The sequence below is a fragment of the Antedon bifida genome, chromosome 4, assembly GCF_963402885.1.
Source record: "Antedon bifida chromosome 4, ecAntBifi1.1, whole genome shotgun sequence".
Lineage (NCBI taxonomy): Eukaryota > Metazoa > Echinodermata > Crinoidea > Comatulida > Antedonidae > Antedon > Antedon bifida.
The window spans coordinates 622,891-645,923 of record NC_136229.1 but is presented as its reverse complement, the minus strand read 5'-3'; the positions used below and the strand labels follow the sequence as shown (position 1 = coordinate 645,923).

The 23,033-nt window shown below is 32.4% G+C and overlaps 1 protein-coding gene across 2 annotated transcripts; it reads right to left on the bottom strand.

The window, feature by feature from the left end:
* Positions 1–62: 62 nt before the first annotated feature.
* Positions 63–21,605, bottom strand: LOC144839416 (uncharacterized). 2 transcript variants are annotated; one of them, XM_078694759.1, is made up of 18 exons: positions 21,260–21,605; positions 20,113–20,269; positions 19,235–19,749; positions 13,093–13,285; positions 12,527–12,681; positions 11,000–11,154; positions 10,253–10,439; positions 9,631–9,761; positions 8,675–8,863; positions 8,100–8,237; positions 7,533–7,780; positions 7,092–7,192; positions 6,566–6,740; positions 5,758–5,881; positions 5,297–5,347; positions 4,584–4,877; positions 2,289–2,435; positions 63–1,923 (listed from the first exon to the last, which is right to left on the bottom strand). In XM_078694759.1, the coding sequence occupies exons 1-18, from the start codon at positions 21,318–21,320 to the stop codon at positions 1,177–1,179; spliced, it is 3,768 nt and encodes a 1,255-aa protein (XP_078550885.1). In that variant the 5' UTR covers positions 21,321–21,605; the 3' UTR covers positions 63–1,176. The 2 variants fall into 2 exon arrangements, with proteins under 2 accessions (XP_078550885.1, XP_078550887.1); XM_078694761.1 differs by lacking the exon at positions 4,584–4,877.
* Between the last annotated feature and the right edge of the window lie 1,428 nt (positions 21,606–23,033).

The window sequence follows — 23,033 nt, the reverse complement described above, 5'->3', positions numbered from 1 at the left end:
GAATCTTGAAATGTCTTTTTTTCATCAATAAACAAACATATATCTCAACACAATGCTTTAGAAAGTTTATAATATTTTATTAAAATGCATAATTGTTTTTTTTACTACTCTACTCATGGACAGTATAAAGTGAAGTGTATCTTTTATATAAATATATTGCACATCTTCTGATGAGAAAGAACAATTTACATGAAGTATATGAACATGAAATATCGTGAAAATGAAAATATACTTAACATTTTGAAACAAAAAACAAGGCATCATAATTTTATAATTTTAAACAATTTCATGGGAAACTTTAGTTGGAAGAATAATGATTTAATACAAATAATGGATATATTTTTTAAAGTAATATACAAATATATATTTTCATTTTATTTAGCTTTTCTCCTTGTGTCTACATTCCATTCACATTAGACTAACAGAATTTAAACATGATTTTTAGTATTTAATACCGATTATTGATATAAAGTTTGCGGTACACCACGTGTATTAATTCTGAAAAAGAACTGTTGAGTTTCTCGACGTTTCGATAAATATGCTTTGATCGTCCTCAGGAGTGAGAATGAGGACGATCAAAGCATATTGCTTGCAAACCTTCAAACAATATAATAACGATTAATTATAAAATGTTATGAAAATGATGGTATATAATATCTTTATTTAAATACCATTATTATATTCCTATAAATCTTTCATATTTGAACTGTTGGTTGATTAAGTTACGTACTGTATTAAGTACACACAAAGTTAACATTTATGATTTCTGTAATTTGTATTGGTCTTCATCAGAGCCAATCAGATAAACTGTAAAAGAATAGAAAATATCCAAAAATGTTAAATAGTGTAGCTTGGTGGATACCTGTTGTTGATACAAATTCAGGTTCTACAGTGAAGATACTGTGAAACTTCCTTTGTCAGTTGAAAATCAAGCTCAAAGTCTTGACACTGTGATGAGCCAAGGAAGTCCAAGCTGGTGCGCAGACAGGCCTAACATTTGTCTTTCTGAAATGTGATGAATAGGGCATGCTCTTTTTTTTTTACCATTTTGTGCAAAAACAGCTTGTGTACATACTGTATTTAAAATATACTTGCTGAATGGAGACTGATTGGCATGTGTCTATTTCCTCTCAAACATACCATTACTGTCTTATTTAAATGCGGTGTCACCTCACTCTACAACTCCTTACTAACCCCATGCACATATTTATTTGTGTGGCTGGATAATTTTGATTGATGTCCATTAATAAACACAGAATATTTTTTATTTAAAACATCTTTGTCTTCTTGCAAATAACCGCTGCTACCAACTGAGTTTGTCGTCCACACTGAGTTCCTACTCTCATCTTCCAAACGAGAACTTAAGTTATTGTTGTAAGCCGACTTATCTTTGAGTGATTTAATACTTTTAGTTTTGTTTCCCGCTTCTTGGCATTCAAAACAACTGCATACATCACCACCAGAAGCCACTCGTAGCCCTTTTGAGCAACCTATGAACGAGTTTGGTCTTAAAACTCTTTCTGAAAGGTCAGAAGGGCTGTTGTAATGTTTACCTCTACTGCTTATTACAGTGGAAAGGTCAGAGTTCATATTCTCTATTGGAATCTGCTGATTGAGAAGTACATTATGCACTTTGATTGAATCGCTTTTATCTGACATGTTGGTTGAAAGTTTTGTAGCGTTTTGTACTGCAGCAGGAGGACCTCTTAAAATACCAGGACCAGCGTGCGTGTAAGATTGTCTAATTAAAACGGGACCGGCTGGCGGTACATCAAACTGCGGTTTGTCTACCAGTTTGAACGGCGTTTCGTCAGTTCGTATTTGGATTTCTCTAGTTAAAGCGACAAGACGTGCATATTCTTCTTCTTTAGTCAATCCTTTCATATTACCATTACTGCTGGCAGTAAGTACATTCTCCATTCGCTTTAAAGAAAATATTTAGCAGTTAATTAAATATAAACAGTGCATTTAGTGGTGCAAGAATATTTTACCAAATGATGCAATCTTTTAGCTTGAATTTTAGACTTTTTGGTAGGTCTTGGATACAAATTAGTGATTGGAAAAGTTAGAATTACAAAACAACATCAACAAATATATGAAAAATGTACAATTTAAGTGATTACATTATTACATTACAAAACACTAAAAACACTAAAAACAAACAACCATTAATTTAAATAACCTGTTCAGGCAGATAATCTTTCTTTACCAGACCACCCAGATCCAGTACCCCACGGATCCCCACTAATAATATTTATATCAATCAAGATATTATAATTAATCTACACCTTAGCAGAGCGTTCGCCGATTCGTTCATCTGTAAACATCGGGATGCCACCATTGCTTCGTCCAATGTAGCGGTTCACAAATGCCGGATATTTTGGTTTTAAGAAGCCATTTGATGTTCTCACAGAATTTGAATTCTGTTTGGTTGACTAAAAAAAATGTTAAATAACGTAAGTTAGTACTGTAAGTTTAAAAAAATGTGAGACAATTATTATTGATATGATTATTATTTGATACAATTATAATCTTGAAGAAAATTTAATATTTGTGAAATCAAATGTAAACATTGGTCAGTATTTTTAGAAATAAAGTGCATATTACAACAGGGGGAGGGGGTTGGCAAAAGTGAATAACTTTTTAAAACTTCAAAATGGCCTTTTCAAAGTTTTTATTAATCTTTATTTTTCATGTTTTGATACTGTATGTTTCACAATAGTGAAATTGTTCACATTGCCATAGTGTACATGTAGTCATTTACAATGTGAAAATGTTAACTTTATACACAGAATGTATTATTTACAACACGAGAAACATAATACTGTACAGAAGACTGATTTTAGGTGGTTACAATAAAAAAAACTGTGAAAGGTTAATGTAAGTCTGCCTCCAATTAATGACAAAGTATGATGGTGGGGTTAGATTTTTCAAAAGTGCCTAATGAAAATCATCTTAACTTTATTTTAAGTCAACGATGCTTATTAAGCATTCAAAATAACATAACCAAATATTTGTACGTATTTTTTGTTTTAAATCTAAACTGATTTGATAAAATAAAGCCTTAGTTTTTCATTTATGCACTTCAGAATTATCTAAAGGATTGATAGATGCCAGCCCTGGTTTGTAATTAGACTGAGCTTACTATAATTCAAGTGGGGTGTTTAATTGGAGTCGGACCTGTACATAATTATTAATTTTAATCTGAAATAAATGAAGAAGGAATTTATACAAATTAAGCCAATGGACACACATGCTGGTGAATCTGAAATGAAAAGTTTTTGATTTAAAAATATAGATAAGTTTGATCTTCCTTCAAGCACTAGAAATCTTTATTGTATAGATTGCAATGAAGATAATAATGGCATTGTAGTTTAGTCAGCATGCTTTATATCCCAGGAGAATGGGTTCAATTCTGGGCTTTTACCAGAAATTTCTGATGATGATGTTCTTGTCAAAAAAAGAGATACTAAATAAAAAAATAATACATAAATATATATTTTGTTTTCATAAACATCTGGTAGAAGCAAGTAAATGAATTATCATGCAATTATTTTTTAAATAAAAATAAAAAATGATATGAAGTCACAAATGTTTGTGAATATTTGTTTTTAATAAGTTTATTTTTAATGCAAGCAATTAACGATGGACATGAATGAATTTTCAAGCAATAATTTGTATGTTTTTTTATACATGATAGAATTGAAAGTTTTCATAATGCTGGAAATGAACGAGTTTAAATTTACCCCAAAACAGTGAAATTGAGCAACTGGAGGACACCTAGTTAATTCGGAAACTTTCTGAAATAATATTAATATATAATATGCTAAAATTAACTCAATAACCACATGACAAAAAAGAAGAACCACATGAATACACTTTTGCTGTGTACTCTCTAGAGATTATAAACTGGAGATAAACAAATTTAGAAAAAAAAAAGTTCATTCACAATACATTGTTCAAGTTAACCAACTGGAACATACTCTATTGGTCGACAATTTTTGGAGTTTGAATAACAAGATGATTTCAATTGGTAGGGTAATTAATACACCATAGTATAGAAGGATAACAATTAGGGCTGAGAAGAGATGAATCACTGTACTGCCTGAGTGGTAACCCTTCTCTTTCTGAAAGATGAACTGCATTCTTTTAAGTGAAAAAGAACTAGATGTGTACATTTGAACCACCATTCTAATTTTGTGTTCGAGAAACTACTGTCAGCTAGAACTGTCAAAGAGAGCCTTGAATTTGTGCTGATTTTATGGCTGACATTAATGACATAGTGCAAGTACAAAATTCCTAAATCAGCTGCAAGATTGTTGCCAGCTAGCAATGCCACCTCATTTTACTGTACTGCTACTGGTACACTGCTGTTATACTGAATAGCTACCGTACCGTACCGTGTGATTATACTTGAGGGCGGGCTTATACCGGTGTCGGTAAGATAAACTTAAAAGCTGCAATGAAATGGTAACAAACAGTTGCACCAGTAAATTAATGTGAAAACAAAGTAGTGAAAACAAAGTGCAAAGTTCACTAGTATTAATACATTGTTAGAACTGCAACGCAAACAACTGATTTACGTGATAGTTGAAGTCCAATGCGTTCTTCCAATAACGTGCGTTATCATCTTGTACACCCCCTCTCACGTGGCCATCTTGCGGTATCATCATGTTTTGTGGTACGATCATTGTTACATAGTTTTTCTTCGGTCGAGTTTTATACACGGCATTTTGTCGTTCGCTGATATGGATTAACTTATGTGGAGGGAGCCGAGGGAGACTCTCATTGTTGTTTTCCAAAGATTCATTTTCGGTTGAATCCTGAGTTCCGTTGAGGGCAGCAGAATCCTTGTGGTTGAACCATTTCTTAAATGACTGCTTAGGCCCACAGATAGATTAACATTTAAAGCAATTTATTAATCAGGTTAACTAACAGATTTTGAGCTCATCAGGGAAAAAATACATTTATTTTAAATTAATTTAAGTCATCATTAATTAATTAAGCCTGTTTTTCACTAGGAAAATATAATAGCACACATTTTAAGTAAATCGCCAAGGATTATTAAAAGAAAATTGTTTAATTGTCTTGACAGCTGGAAATTCAGTCACAAGACAAACCTACATGGCATCACAAATCAACATGTCAAATTCAATTCGTGTGACATTCAACTAGTGGAAAACAAGCTATTAACCATCATGAGGGAACACACTTTCAGATAATTATATAAATCATTAAAACATGCACAGTAAATATTTGATATAAATGCAATATTTCAACATATCATAATTCATACCTTTTTCATCTTATGTTTTGAATTTCCTGATCTTGCTAGTGCTGGAAGCATCTACAAAGAAGGAACATGTTTCTTTAGGTCTACACTAGCAAACAAAAAAATGTGAGAAGTCCATACTATCAAACTTTATGCGACAAAAAAAAATGTGATGTGCCCATATTTGGGAATATCACTACCATATTTGGGCACATCACACTTTTTTTTATCAAACTAGTTTGTAGGGAGAGCTTAACTGGAGGCTGTCATTATGTCCTTCTGCAGGACCACATGACTACAAAGAATGTGATTGATTGGCTGAGTTCACAGCCTAACTCCTGCAAACTACATGCGTCAACTGGTCTACTTTGGCAAACTTTTATTGGCAACTAATGTGTAGATAATGTTTTAGACTACTACAATTCATTTTGTTCTTCAGTGAGATATTAACTGCGAAGATATTTTTGATGTGTTTGTTTACTTACAGGTACAGTTTTAGCTCTGTTCTTAGAGTGCTTTTTACTCTTTGATTTGGTCACTGTCTGCCCATCACCTGACAACTGTGATGCTGGCATTTCAGAGTCTGATCCGCTGTCACTATCACTTGTGCTAAAAAATTAAAATAATAAATAGATCATTTATAAACAATGAGTGACGAAGAAATTAAGTAAGAATGCTCACAAAGTTGCCAATTTCAATTGTTGTTAACAGTTACTACTACTTGAGGGCGTGTGGCGCAGTGTGTTGGACGTTGGACTACTGATCGTGAGACCGAGGTTCGAATCCAACTCTCGCCGCATTGCTTGTATCCGTAGGCAAGATACTTTACTTACGTTTGCCTCTCTCCACCCAGGTGTATAAATGGGTACCCGGTTAGATCAAGACACAACTTTGCGCTGATTACTAGCTGCAATATGGGAGTATGTTTCCATACGTGTTTGATCCAAAAAATTACTGGGGTAATAATGTTCAGCGCTTAGAGGTTTCACAACATTAGGCGCTATATAAATCCAGGATATTATTATTATTACCTTCTATTTGGTAGCTCAATAAAGCTAGCTCAGTTTCAATCACTTTAATTGTCACCATCAGACAAATAAAAACATTATGACAAATATTATTATTTAGTGCAACCTAAATATTCATGAACTGTATTAGAGAATAAAAAACAGTGAGCTTTAAATGATCCTGATGTAGGTTGATAACTTTGGACTTCCTCTCAGTTATTATTAAAACATAGTATTAGTATTCAACATCAGCATTTTACAAACAAATAAAATATTAGTAACTAACTCAGATTCAGCAAATTCTTGTAAAGCGTCCAAGTCTTGTAGAATGCCAACACATCCTTCAAATGTCTCTTCTGTTATCTGCTGTATCAATGCTTTCATGTCTTCTTTCTTTACAACATTCTGATTACTGTCTTTGGTTTCACTTTCTTTTCCAATATCTGGCTGCTTTTTACCACCTAAGCATAAAAATGATATATACCTTTTGAAGGAATGAGTACCAAGCAATATTTGTTGGGTCTTCAGAGAGGTGCTTTACAGAGAGATATACATTGCTATTTCCAGCAAGGTGTTAATTTGTGGTGTAGAGTACTTGAATTTAAACTTCAATTTAAACAAAAATGGCACAATAAAAGAAGATATCAACATCAGGAGCTTGTATTCGCATACGTACTATTGGCATATATAGGTACTTAAAATGAGTTCCCTATGTAGAAGGCATTTATTATGGCACAATTTTTAACTCGCTTATTGACTACAGTTGCTTTCACTAGGTATAAAGCTGATAACATCACCTCTATCAATCTTACCTTTACAGTAATTCATAAGTCTTACTGGCATCATACCCCGGCCCTCCAGTACTTGGTGTGTGATGTCTCTGGTCATCTCAAGAATCAATTCTGAATGCAAACTGAAGAAGGAAAATAGCATGGTTCAACTCCTTTCAGAAGCAATACTAAAGGAGCAAATTAGTAAAAACATACAAATCGGTTATACTAAAGGAGCAAATTAGTAAAAACATACAAATCGGTTTAAGCTGGATCTTAATGGAGACGAATAAAAACAATAAAATAAAACTATCTATAAGTAAAATTCAAAAACTTAAAACACAATGCTCTCAGTATAATAATCTGATACATGTAGTATCAGCATGACCGGTCTTAAACCATATTTGAAAATCACCCTGGGCAGTTTTTTGCTATATATTGATGAATAATTTATTGTCATATTATTGATATTATTATGCATACCTCTGATTGTTTTTAGCCGTGTGATACTGCAGTATAACCTGTCCAAATTCACGGCCCAACTCCTCAAAGTCTCTGATGTTAAAATGTCTAGATGAGGACATAGTAGTGCTCTTACTGCCGCAGAATGTCGCCTCTAGCGTGAAGCTGTTAACGATGCCCAGTTGCCGCCACATTACTACACGCCCTGTGGACTCTTTGCATTTACGAACCTGGAACTTGCAGCCTCTGAACGTAAACTTATCTGGTGCCTAAGCGAAGAAACAAGTTAATTCATTTCATTACATTTAATATAAAAAGGCAAATAAAAACACCCTAGACAAAAAAATAGAATTACTATCAATTGAAAACAAATTCATTTCTGCCGTATGTGATGAGGCAGTTTAATACATTATAAACGTTTTCTAGGAAAGTATTTTGGGTTTGACCTGAATAAAAATAAATAACACACATACAATAATCAACTTTCTTTTGTATTGCTTTCAATATTTTTTTTTCAAAGATAAAAAACATTAATAGAAAATTCATTTTTGAAAAACAGTTTTGAAAATACAAATGTTGGATACACACCTTTCGCGACATCAGCCAAGGAAACAAACGAAGACAAAGAAAGTTGGCTGGGTCAGCTTGCGTTCCTTTAGAGTCGCATCCATAAATGAACACATTATGTTTGCGACTGTGACCGTGTAGATCACAGTACACAAGTACCTAAACAAAATATAGATATGTGATAAAATGCTGAATTATAAAAACATATCTATTATGTTACTATTATGACTTTGAAACAAAAGAAATTGCAGTTGAATGTATATTACGTATTTATTCGAATAAACGCCTCCCTCGAATAAACACCCCTCTATAGAACATCATTTTGAATAAATACGGTAATACCATAAGACCATCAACTTAAAAGTCGAATAAATTATCAAATATTAAATTTAATGTTTTGCCTTGTTCCATTACTGCTATCTAAAAAATGATCCTTTTAAAAAAACAATTCAATAAATGAGAACTTCCGTAACTATGAAAAGAAAATTATCGTTTTGTACAATACTTAAAGCAGAAGTATTTGATATGTAGCACCTACTATCATACAACAAGCTTTCATAGTATAAATGTGTCACTTTTGTCACCAAATAACTCACCTCTCGTTGCTGCGAGAATGCTTCCAACATTTGTTTAGTGTGCCATATCGTTGGAAATGATTCCTTACGAGGATTTCGATAATTGCGGTTAAGATCTCTAGCTGCTAACGAACACCGATAATTCCCAACAATCACACCATCGGGGTTTAACATTGGAACAATTTTGAATATAAAGTTCTTACGCAACTCCTAGAAAAAGGAGTAAAAGGAGTAGAAGTATGGTAAAGTGGTGGAATGGAATAGGTTAAAGATTGATACCTATAATCACATGGTTCGGGGTTCATATCCTGTCGTAAAGCTCTGTCTACAAACTATATGTGACAAAAAAATGTGATGTACCCATATATGGACATGATGATGTCATATCACTACCATATTTGTACACATCACACTTTTTTTGTCAAACTAGTTTGATAGTGTAGACAGAGCTTTAGAAATGTATTTAATTTTTAAAGTGAGAAACTAATTGTTACCAAAAATACTGACATTTTTTATTTTATGTCTTTAGGCACATGGGGCCAAAGATTACCAATAAATAGTAAATAAATTACTGTCCTATTAGATAGGTGGTAATCCCCCTGGTACAGAGGCTATTTTGTGAAGCAATTCACCGGGGTAATCCCCTACTCGTCATGACATGGGTATCAATGAAAATGAAAATTTATGTTTGCATGTGTTTCTACTTAAGTAGTGTCACCTTATATGTGGTATACATAACATGGTAAATAGTAAGACAAACCACAGAACGTGAGTAGACAATTGAACTACTGTAAAAAAACGAGTAAAAGAAAACCACAAGGACCCCATTAGACACTTTTGGAAATTTAAATTTTATCCTGTACACAATTGAACTACTTTAAGGATCAGGCAATGTCACAACAAAAACCACAGGACCCCATCAGAATGACACTTTTGGGAAATTCACGTCATCCTGTTTGAGATGGTGTCATTCATACCTGAGCATCATGGTCTAGACTTGTGAGGAAGTCAATGACCCCTTTCATGATCCAACTGGAGTTGGTTTCACCTGGATGTACTCTGGCCGTGATTACAACACCTTTCTTCTCTTTGTCTTCAACCTCTTCACCTGTATGAGAAACAATGGCTTCTTTTATTGAAGAAGTTTAACTTTAACTTTATAAAAATAATTTTACCAAAGAATATAATTCAAGGATTGTTCTGTGAGATAATAGCTGGTCCAAAGTATTTTGGAAAGTGACATTTTATTCTCAATACAAAATTTAGTACAATTTTTTAAGTATACGTAAAATATTAAAATTAAATAAAATACTAATATTACAGTTGATTCCAATTAGAAATTGGAGCCTTTCTCATTAGGATGATTGTTTAAATATGATCCTCTGAATAGAAAAGAATACAAATTTGGCAAACAAAAATTATTATTTTTTTAAAGTTAAATTTTGAAATACTTGAGGTTATAAAAATTACTATTAGCGTACTATTGATCTCCCTAATAAAATAAAATTCTGTACCATTAGTTAACAAACTGTAAAATATTCCTAAAAAAATTAATTAATCATTAATTTAAATAAATATTCCTATGACAGGAATTATTACCATTAGATGATGAGATCGTTAAAAGGTAACAGCTATTGCCAGCTCTCGTCTCGCACATCACTTCTCGATGTAAATAGCGTCCTCTAACTGGATCAGAAATAATTGAGTCGATGTGTTCTTTAAGATCAGTGAATGTAAAAGGGTAACAATGGGCTAAATAGCAGGTGTCATCCTCATGGTCAAATTCCTACAAGATATAACAAATAATTAGTTGATTAATTTTCCTATACTTTCAAATAAAAAAAATATTATACATAAGCAGGGAGGTAGTGATAAAAAAGATGTCCTAATGTCTTGCTAGTTTCCGTCACAAGGTTTTGTCTAATGTCAGTAATATCTAAATGTTGACTTGTTATTTGTTGATTTTTGCTTGTATATATTATATTATATTTTATAACTTTCAACTCTGTTAATGGTGACGTATGGTCACTGTAGGGTGATGATGAAATAAAATAAAAAATAAAATAAAGCCTTGTCTACACTATCAAACTTTATGTGTCAAAACAAATGTGATGTGCCCATATATGGACATGATGTCATATCACTACCATAGTTAGGAATATCACTACCATATTTGGGCACATCACACTTTTTTTGTCAAACTAGTTTGATAGTGTACACAGAGCTTTACACAGTATGACAACATCTTCTGGTGTCATTTAGATGTTAATGTTAGCTACTAATATACCACCATGGCTCCTTCAACATAATATTCATGAACAAAATAGTGTCAAAAAGTGACTTTACCATTTGCCACTCTAAAACATAGTAAGTCATATCGGGGTGTAACAGTGGGTTTCTTGATGTGTAGTTTCGCCTATAGCTTATGTGATGTCCGCTGCGTTCCCATCCGATGCTTTTCAATGTCGCTTTCTTCTCAGAGTATAATAGAGGACGCATACCTGTCAAATATAATAAAAAGGTATTTAAAAATGTAATGTAAAACTTTTCTAAAAAACAAAACATGGGCTTATTTTCAAACCATTTATTAGGTTTTATTGAATTGAATATTTGTCAAATAGAGATAATAATAATTTAATATTTAAAACCATCTACATCATTAATCTTAAAGTTTGACATGTCACAAAACCAATCCAATGGGCTTCTTTTCAAACCTTTTTTTAATAAGGCGGCTTACATTTGATGTAACATGTCTCAAAAGCAATCCCATGGGCTTCTTTTCAAAGCTTGTTGTTTTAGAATAATTACATTTTGATGCAATAAAAAGACTGGGTGGTATTAAATGTCTATATATTCTCACACCCACTGACACAAACACAATAAAAATATCAAATCTATCAAACAAATAAAATAAAAACACAAGGCTAATAATTGTTCACTGATCAAGGTCAGTACTATAATGTTACATGATATTTATTTGTTTTTGTTTTAAACAAAAACAATTTGAATTGTCCCAGATAATATAACCCATCCTTTTATATCCAGGCATACTTCATTGACGTCATACACTACTGTGACGTGTGGCATATATATTGTTTGTGTGATTTCTCATACTTGTATACTACTGATACATTGTATACAAACAAATGTGAGCAGGTTTATCATTTCCAGCTTTAGATGGGCGGCTTTTTTAAACAATTCCCACACCTGCACTTTCACTCCCTCACAAGAATCAACAATGTTATTTTATTATTTTTTTCAACTAAAACTAACTTTGATAGCTTTAAGCGTAAACTAAAAACGTTTCATTTCCAACAAGTTTATGGGACATAATTTCAATGTACAGCGCTTTTGATAATGGTTTCATTCTAAGAGCGCTATATCAAATTTGTAATGTAATGTAATTCTATACCATATATTTTCATATTTATATTTCTGAAACTCTAATAGATTATTTAATAGTTTTGACTTTGACACCAAAGACAATGAACAAGATTGTTTTTTTTGTTGCACTTTAACTTTGTGGTTGACATGCTTGCTTACAAATCCCAGAGTCATTGGTTCAAATCCTGACATAGTTCCAGGATTTGAACCTAAGCCCCATATGAAACTCAGTTTTGAAAGCATGCGTTTCCTGGACTGTAATTGGCGAGTTATGTGTTGTTATTTGGTATGAGAAAGGTACATGTTTTTCTAAAAATGGCCAAATTATAAACCAGTTGTGATATATTTTACAGTATATCCTTTTGGTAACCTCCCTCATTTCAGAGAGTGGTGTAGTTGTGGGAATCTATCACAACACTAATTGGGTTGTAAGCATGTGTAGACTTTGCTGCTTTGTATTATTTGATGTTGAAATAAATTTTTAATTACCATGGTTATAAAGACTGTCACGCTTGAGTAGGTTGATAATACTGAATTTATACGTTACTCCAGGAACCATGTGTTGAATGCGAAAATAATACCACTGGGTGTGCCGGTTGGTGTACAGGTCAGTCTTTAATAGGAGTTCATATTCAAACTGACCTCTACAAGAAAAAAGATGATTTTATTTGTTTTTAATCATTATATTCAAATACAGGATTAGACTACAAGTAATGTTGTATTTTTGTGAGGGTCCCTGATGATCAGCTTCGGCTGGATGGACCACACTTGTAAAACATTGTTGAAATAAAATAAAAAACATTAAAGTGAACTTTAATGATGTAAGATGTTACAATGTTAATGTATTTTGAAAGATTAAATTGGTAACTTCATCATTCCAACGAGAAGATGACAAATGCCAAATTTATGTCAATGGATACCAGATGTACCATGCTTTGAGCATGATGTTCATGCCTTAAAACTTATTTTATGTCCTGCAATAACACGTTTGTTTACTTTTTAATGTCATTAATCACATGCATCAATACAACCTATGATCCCAAATATCAACTTACACTCGCTTTGCTTGCCGCAAGTTGCCAGACTCAAACCGTGATTCAAACAGAAGACTTGAACAACAACCCTCAGGAACATCAAGAATGGCACTTGTCCGAGATGACCGCTCCGAATCGTAGACCATCAGTGATCCATCCCAAGGGCGGAACCAGCGTGTGCGTTGATTGTGGACGGTTCTTGCTTTTTGGGGGACTGAAAATATCAAAAAGAAAATACATTCATCAACAAATCTGTAAAATATTTAAAATTTTCCAAACCAAAGGTCCAACCAACGGTCAAACTAAAGCCAATAGGATTTTTGGTTGTTTAAAAATAAGTTAATTTATCATAAAGCTCTGTCTACACTATCAAACATTATGTGATGTGCCCATATATGGACATGATAATGTCATATCACTACCATATTTGGGCATATCACTATCATATTTGGGCACATCACAATTTTTTTTCAAAATAGTGTAGACAGAGCTTAAAATACATCATACATTAAATTCAATAAAAAAAAATAAACACTAACGTCTTAGGTATTCAATACACCTACCACTTAATTCTTCAGGCTCACTTGGTACAGTTCTCAAATGAGATGGTGTTTGGAAGATAAAACTAGGGTGACATAGAGGCCAAAAAGGACCATCTACAACGCCACGCCCTTTATCCCATACGGTGTACTGCCAGAAATCACGCCTTAGGAAGGGCGAGGATCCTGCAAGGGGCTCTAGGCTCTCTTTAGCCATAGATTGTTGCGATTGGTTGCCGCTTGCACTGGGCTTAGAAGAAGATTCTCCAGTGAGGCACAGGTCCATCATTATATCCACATGTTAAATCTTTCAACACTAGTTCATATACAACGTCTAAGCACAATAATTAATTTAGGCTTTGCGATCCAAAAGCGTACCAACAGTAGATTACAAACCAAGTCTAGGCCTAGGCACAATAATTAGGATATATTCACAAATGAGAGGTATCATAGCCTAAAGTTACAACTGAAGTGATTTGTCCATGCCGACACAGATATGTTTACATAGTAACAACTGATAATAGAGATGAATAGATAGCAAATATTGACTAGGATGGCTGGGTGTGCACTTCTTTTTAACATGTAATCCATAAGCCCATTATCTTTCTTGCTAATTTTAAATCCTAGTCTGTTAACATCTTTATTTTGAGTGTTTGCTTATACTTGGTAGGGTTTTTAGGTAAGTAGATAAGTAAGTTCTTATGCCATGAAAAACCTAAAATACCAAATGAAATTAAGCATAACAACTAATCATGACAGAGCTTCATCGAATGAATTTTCAACCAAATAGAATATTGAAGAAGAATATTTGGCCAAAGAATTCCTAAGCAAGCCACCCTAGATTATGTCAAGGCTCAGTAACTCTTCTGTTCGTGTTTCGCTCGGTTATTCTTGTGTTCCATTTGATGATTCTTCTGTCCGTGTTTCACTCCGTTTCATAGATACACTTTTATCAATCACAATACAAATAATTCAAAGTATTGTAGTTTAACACAGAAATGTCAAAGGTCATGGTTAGCAACAGTGTATGAAATCAGTACATATCACTCCAACAGTACACTACAATTGATAACAAACCCGTTCACTAAATAAACCTGTGTAAATGTGTAAATCCCGATGATAAACAATCATAAAAGTGTTATGTCAATATGTGAGGAGTCTTCACACCTATGTTATTACCGCTACAAGCAATTTTCTCGTAAATACAAAAAGACGGCACCTGCCATGTGAACACACCTTTTGTCAATCTGTATTATTACCATGGTAACAGTTTAAAATGATATTTACTCAATTCTTTTGTTATTCTTTCCCTCAGGTTATTTGTCACGCTTTTATTTAAATCTTTTATTTTTCCAAAGGTTTATTATTTAACATAAATAAAACTAACAATGCTCAACATATCTATTAAATAGAGAGGGGTGGACGAAAAAAATATATAATTATTTCAATTTGGTTTTTGCAATTGTTGACCATATTTTATCCAAAAAAAAAGTATACATTAAAACAAATTAACAAAATTGGAAAATATTATTAGATTAATACTTTCTAAGGCAGAATATTATGATACAATTTTCACCTTCATTGTAATATTGGCATATGTAATGTTGTATGTAAAATGGCCCAAAAAAAATAAGAGCACTGTAGGGAATTATTTTGTCCATATTTTATCCCACGCAACTTAACAAATTGTCCACATTTTTTAATGCAATGAATTATGAAACTTTTGTATCTTTGACCAGACATAAATCATTTCTCTCTAGGGATGTATAAGCTTAATATTTATATTTTTCCTCGTTTTCTTTCAAATTCAAGTGTATTCTATTAATTTAAGCAAGTGTGTTTTACATTTAAACACAGAATCTAAACCGCAATATAAACCCCACAGACTGCAATTAAACTCCACTAGAGAAAAGAGCATCTAAACATAGCTTAAATTTCATAGCTCATTATACATTGACACAGTCTAATTAACAATCTCATTGAAACCACCTAATAAACACACTTTACTTAAACGCTATCAATTACAAACAGGATCTTAGTTTGGTCTGTCATTGTTAATTTAAGTGCATTGGTACATGGAGTTTAGGATGGGTTACACTTCAATAGCGCCCTCTTTTTAAGTTTCCTTCTCTAATTGTTATAAATAAGTACTGTATCAATAAAGAAGAAAAAAAAATATACTTAATAAAGGTTTTTTCACTCAGCCCCAGGCAAGTTTAGTCAGTTTTGTAGGAAAATGACCACAATATCCCATTACAACCTAGCATACTGACCTAAATAGGTTTATTTATGTATTAATTTAAAATAAACTATTTAATCTATATTTTTTATAACAAAAATGAACATAGTATGTGAGATTCAAAATTAATATTTTGTAGGATTTCACAAGATGTGAGTAATAAAGAAACAATTATGTATTCAAGAATGCAACTTGTTGCTAATTTGATGTACATGTCACCTGCTATACCACTGTAGCATGTCGATACTTAATAGGCCTACCGGTTATTAATGTTTCTTAAGTTGCCTAGTGCTTTTATTTTATTTGAATGACAAAAATGAGAAAATCTTTGAGTGGAAAAATTCTATAAACATTTTCCAGGTTAAAAACTGATGTTGAATAAAGAAACTATAATAAATAAAGAACAAACATAATTTCTATGTATATTTTATATGCAAATGACAATAAATGGAAATAGTTTTCCACTGATGAATGAATGAAACTAAACATTTCTTCATAATGTAAGTGATACACACACATTGATGAAGGGCTAGTGTTGCCCGAAAGCTCTGCTAAATTTTCTGGCTGTTTTACTTTATCGTTTTGATTTAGCTTTTTGCTTATTTTATTCTGTATCTCCATTGAGATCCAGCCACTGATACCGACAGCATTGTCATTTTTTCAGTATAATTGCCTTTGGATTCATAATTTATAGTTGAAATATAACACCTTATGAAAGTATCATAGAATGCATTGTATTTTGAATAAAGATTTAGTTTCTATCACAATATTGCCCCTAACCAATGCCAGGGATTGTTTTGGGGGAGGTAGTGTTGTTTAGCAACAGTTCTTTAGTTTGGTATACCGGTAGGTGACTTAGCCCAATGCTTTCTTAGAACGATTGCACTGTGAAATTTTCTCAAAATTTAATAAGCATTGATAATGGAAATAAATGAAAATGTTCCCTAAGTATAAATAATATTAAATCTATTCATACTGGACTTTATAAATAGACTTGAAATGAACACTAGGAAGGTTGCGTGTGTGGGTAAGAGGTTAGTTACACAGGCCTACTGCAGATTAACGCTTAATAGCATATATTAATGTTCAACAAGCATAAGAAGTACAAGTGTTATCATTTCTCTATCAAATTTAATGAAATTAATGGCAGACTTTGCACACACATTACACGCCTGATGAAATTTGTACAGTACATGGGTGTCACCAAGATTTTGGAAGGGGGTCACACGACATCAAGGATGTTCTATGTATAGTATGTGAGAAATATTACTTTTATACCCCTTTCACTACATCGCCTAGCAAAACATTATAAACACACACAAGGGACTATAAAATAAAAATCCTGTTCGCAAATAACGTCATGCAATATGAATAAAAAAAACGTGACAAATATGATGTTTTCCACAAACACTGACAATTGCAAAATGTGAACAAGAGTTTACTACAATTAAATACTCTTCAAAACTGAATTATTGCTCCATGACGACAAGAGACAAAATGATGACATCAAAACAACAATATTGAGATAACATTTCTATGAAAAAAGGAAAAACAACAATTCAACTGAACAAGGAATTGGATGTATGGTTCCAATAGAGTAAGTTGTGTTGTTAATGTTTCTATGAAAATCTCAAAACCGTCAACCAGAAATTGTTTTAATTATTGTTATTGAGGTAGAAATTCCAAAAGTTTTATTCAAACAAAATTCGTTTTAATACGTAGTGTACTATTTCGCAGTAAATTATGCGTTAAAGTCATTGGCATTTCAGAAAGTATTCCACAATACAATTTAAAAACATTTAAAACAAGATGAGATTTTTTGATAGTTGTTTAGGTATAGAAATAAATATTTTTTTCATTTGAAAACAACATTTACAATATTTTAAGCAACTTGATGGTGATGGTGATTTTTTTTTTCTTTTTTGTAAATTTAAGATTAGTTAAGAGGGACGGCTATGTGGCTATGCCGCTATCTGGCCTCTCCGGGAGACTCGTCTGCAAACTTTCATAAAAGAAAAAAATTTGACATTTCACAGAAGTCACCACCAAGCGATGTCCAGCGTATTATAGTATTAATACAATATCCTTAGATCCTTAATAGAGTATTTAAAGAGATTATTTATAAAGTCTACAACCCTACGATGAAATCCAATAAGCTGCAAGTATTTACAAAAGTGGGTCAAAATTGTCTAATGCAATCACACAGGTTTTGGAGATTATAGACAAAATTTACACATACATACTATAAAGCTCTGTTTACACTATCAAACTTTGTGTGACAAAAAAATGTGATGTGCCCATATATGGAAACGATGTCATATCACTACCATATTTAAGCACATAACTACTATATTTGGGCACATCACATTTTTTTGCCACATAAAGGTTGTAGACAGAGCTTTGGTCACAACCAATCCATTAAAGTTTTTTTTACAAACAATTCTACTCCTTCAACCGACAGTAACATAACTGGGTCATAATTTTCTAATGAAATCAAACAGATTTTGGAGAGAGTAAACAGAATTTAAACATACGTACTAGCTCACAATTAGTCCATTAAAGGTTTTTTTCAAAACATTCCACTCTTTCAACCAATAGTAACAGAACTGGGTCACATTTTCGTAAATATTCAATTTAGTCTGAACAAACAGTTAATCTGAAAGCATGACGTAGGGATAATTTAATGAAGCATACAAAGGGAAAATTTGACTTGGACACCTTGATGTTTGGTAAACAAAAGAAAAGGGCAAATATGAATAGAAATAGTCTAAGTATAGTCCTAAAAACCAATGCACGCTGTGTATAAGTTACAATTGCAAGAATGTGTTTATTTTCAATTCAATAGGTTTTATCAAGAATGAACTACTGTATTACTGTATTAGTGTATAGTAAAAATTTTTCCAGATTCCACAATTTGGCAGGGAAATGGTGGATGGGAAGGGCTTGTTAGGATTCATAGAAGAAACTGTGTATGAGTCAAGGGGTCCTTGCGCTCTGACAATATGTGAACTTTTATGCTGTTTTAATGTTTGTTGATAATTTTAAAGGTTAATAACCATTTTCTCAATCTGAGAAACGCAACACTGAAACATCTTTGTCAAAGTTCAAAGAAAATCATTGACATAATTAATTTTTTTTTGTTCAAATAAACCCATCCTTTTATTATTAATCATCTAAATCAAACTATTGGTTTGTAAGAATTATGTTTTGTAGTAAAACCACAAAAACCACAATTTTCATTGAAATGGAAAAAAAGAATATGAGGGACTCGCCTGAATGCTTGTGTTAAACAATTTAAGTTTGCCATTTCATTAGAAAGCAACTAACAAAATCACACACACTAAATATCATTTCAAACACTTAGGTCATTCACGTTTGTACTTACCATTATTTGATAAAAGTTCATAATTCTTTGGTAGTTCCAAAATATGCTGTGGTTTAGGGACAACTGGGGTGTATTCAGGAGGCCAAAACGGTCCATCCTTAGTCATCAATACCCCATTCAAATCATCCTCTTGCAGCAATTCTTTCATTTTATTGTTTTTCCTCTTCTCTTCTACATAACTTTTAAATCCTTTTTTGGTATAACTATGAATAGGTACATTTTCTGAAGGAGTTTCTGTCGCTGCTGTCAAAGTTTTCATGTCTGTTGATGATCTTGATAATACACTCATTTTTGTTAACGCCTCTGGAGTAGATACAGGGGTGGAATTTGTCCAGTTCTGTTTTTTTAAATTAACAGAAGTATCGTTCATATTAGTTTCGTCATCATCAGACGTTCTCTCGGATGAACGTAAAGCGGTGCTTGTGGCCAACCTGCGGTATGGTTGCCGTTTCTTTCTGTTACGTTTCTTTGTTTTTTGTGCTTTTAATTCTTCTACAGAAGTGACTGACTGTGATCTATAAAATTGTTTAAATTGAAAAGAGAAATTGAAATATTAAATAAGTGTAGAAATAACTAGAATAATTATGTATGAAAAAACAACTGATACAGGTTGTCTAATTTAAAGTTATAGGTTACAAATTTATGCATCTAAAAATACAGATTTTCCAGTATTTAAACATTTTGTGTCAACCCTAGGGTATTATGAGATTGTTAATAATGTATGAATAAATTATATTTCTTCATTCAAATCTCAAAACAAGTGATTTGAATGTTCTTATTTTACGTATTCCATCTTGTACATGGCGGTCTTCCTCCGGTTGACGAAAATTGAAATAGACGGATGGAACTAGCTTTGATCTTAATAAAATAATACTTACCGATTAGCTAGTTGCACTTGATGTAAACGACGTACTTTAGCTTTTTCTCTGTTGCGTCTAATTCTCTCCAGCGGTGGCGTATCCAGCGCTTCACGAACACGTTGTGCTATTTCTTGTTCAATTCGTTCTTGAATCTCCATTCGCCATGTAAGAGGCTCTGACAAAATTGAATAGTTCAGTTTTTAAAGACTCTTCAACTAATTGCTATGCAAAAATGATGTCAAATCAATGTGAAAAATAAGCGAATTTAGTGTTAGTTTTTTTTAAAGCCTGCTGACAATTTTTGGAGTAAATTTGTATCATGCAAGCCAGGATTGTCACAGGAGTTGTGGTCGTGTGCTAAACTATTCATTCTTCATGATAACTCTTAACAGGAGGTCTTTTTTCACCAAAAATGAGCAAGTGCGATCTAAGCAAGCACTATGAAGTATTTACTCTCAAGAAAAGATTGTTTTAAGTGTAGACTAGTAAATGAAATTTACCTGCTAATTGGACTATACTGTACATCCACAACTAATGCAAACTATTTTTCATTTCACTTTAGTTTTTGACCGGGACCAAACATTTGTATTAAATTTTTTTTTTTTTTTAGACTGAGAGCAACTGATACATACAACCATATAAAGCAATTAAGTAATATACTTGGCACAAGAATTTACAAAGTAATGATGTTGAAAGGCAAAATCAATTACAGTAATCTATTACAATATGTTAGAGATTTAATGCATTAGCATTCAAATAATAAATATCAATTAAACATCATTTATTATCTATGTGCATTAGTTTATAAGTCCATAATGTTAAGGGAATTTTGATAAAAATAAACAAACATCACACATTATGTTAGCCAAAAAAACAATATAAATGTTGTAAGTCTGTTTGTGTAGAAAGTATAAATCATTCACTAAACCCACATGTACACATTTTGATTTGATTTCTTCAATTTTGGCATGGAAACAAATATTACAAAGTTCAACAGAAAATAAAACAAAATGCCAAGGATTTTCAATAGCAAACTTAATCACTGTAGGAAGACAGCTATATACATTATTACCGTAAATTGTTAAAGTAGTATTATGCACATGGCAAGTACTATGTTAACTAATGTGCAAGTGTAGTAAATTTTAAAAAATTGGAAATAGAGCACCTTTGTTCTTCATCACTTTATCTTGCTTAGCCGCTGATAACTTTGAAATCTCGTCCAGCATTGATTTTCTTTCTCTTGTGAATATCCATCCATTACTGCGCTGCCTCCCCGTATCCCTGTCACCGTTACTGAGCTTCCTCTCATCACTGTCATAGTTGTGACCATTAATGCGCTGTCTCCCCTCATCCCTGTCGTCGCTGTTGCAACCATTACTATGCTGCTTTACCTCATCCCTGTCACTGTGGTTGCGAACATTACTGCGCTGCTTTACCTCATCCCTGTCATCGCGGTTGCAACCATTACTGCAGTGTTTTTCCTCACCAACATCAAGAGTGTTTGCAACCTCTAGCGCTGATGTGTCCATTGTACTTGTACACTCCATCAATCAACACACAAGTATGTTACATTGTGAGGAGCAACACTTTGTACAGCTTTGCTTGCGTCATACATCACTAGTTTCTCTTATTGATTTCTTCAGAACGAAAGCGTAAAACCTGAAATAATTGACAAAAATAACTTTTCTCATTATTCAAATTAATAATTTACATTATTCAAAATTATCTCCAAGACGGGAAAAAAGATTAAAATATTCATAAATCAATAAAATTTACAATAGAAAAAGATATATATATATATATAGAATCAAGATGCATAAATAAGTTGCTATAAGTTAAAAATGCTCTTAAATTAATTATATAAATGTTTCAATGTATATAATATATATATTATCGTTTTGATTTAGCTTTTCGCTTTTTTTTGTATCTCCATTGAGATCCAGCCACTGATACCCACAGCATTGTCATTTTTGTATCTCCATTGAGATCCAGCCACTGATACCCACAGCATTGTCATTTTTTCAGTAATTTGCCTTTGGATTAATATATATATTATATATATTCATCAATTCATATAATCTAAAGCTCTATAGCTACACTATCAAACTAGTTTGACAAAAAAAAGTGTGATGCGCCCAAATATGGTAGTGATATGTCCAAATATGGTAGTGATATGACATCATCGTGTCCATATGGGCACATCACATTTTTGATCACAAAGTTTGATAGTGTAGACAGAGCTTTAAAATAATAATGTACTGGAAAATGATCATTACAAGTGTTGATTTTATACATGTAGAATCTCTCTAAACAGCAACAGTACAGAAATGCCAATTACTATTAATAATGGCAATTTCCTTTTCAGCATTCAACAATAACATAATGAATGTAATTAAGTGTTTCCGTTAAGAATGTCATCCAATCCATTAACCTCTTCCACTACATCACATTACCATGGAAACAATGTTAATATTCTTGTTCAACCCGCAATACATTTAAAATGACAAATTTAATATAAAAATGACAGCTTGATTAATATGAACATCTGCGAAATCTCCAAAAGATTAAACAGACTATCATTTCAAAACTGATCAATACAAAAAATGTCAAAAAACATTCAAAGGGTTTTAGTTTACAAGAACTTTCTGGCATTAACTAAAGCTCAGTCTACACTATCAAACTAGTTTGACAACAAAACTGTAATATGCCCAAATATGTAGTGATATGCCCAAATATGGTAGTGATATGACATCATCATTTCCATATATGGGCACGTCACATTTTGTTGTTACATAAAGTTTGATAGTGTAGACAGGGTTTTTAAAGGTGTCGTCTGGGTGTCTATGAAATAAGTAAAACATTATCTTGTCATTGTAATATAGGATTACCACCTTATCCACTTAATGGAACCAACCCTAATACTGTTGTCATAAAAATAT

What these genes read in the sequence shown, in the direction of transcription:
- LOC144839416 (XM_078694759.1), bottom strand. Translation starts at nt 21,320, where the DNA reads ATGCTGGACGAGATTTCAAAGTTATCAGCGGCTAAGCAAGATAAAGTG. An exon ending in CAAGTGCAACTAGCTAATCG is followed by an intron (nt 19,750 to 20,112) that starts GTAAGTATTATT and finishes ACAATTTTATAG; the next exon opens with ATCACAGTCAGTCACTTCTG. An exon ending in ATGTTTTAGAGTGGCAAATG is followed by an intron (nt 10,440 to 10,999) that starts GTAAAGTCACTT and finishes TATATCTTGTAG; the next exon opens with GAATTTGACCATGAGGATGA.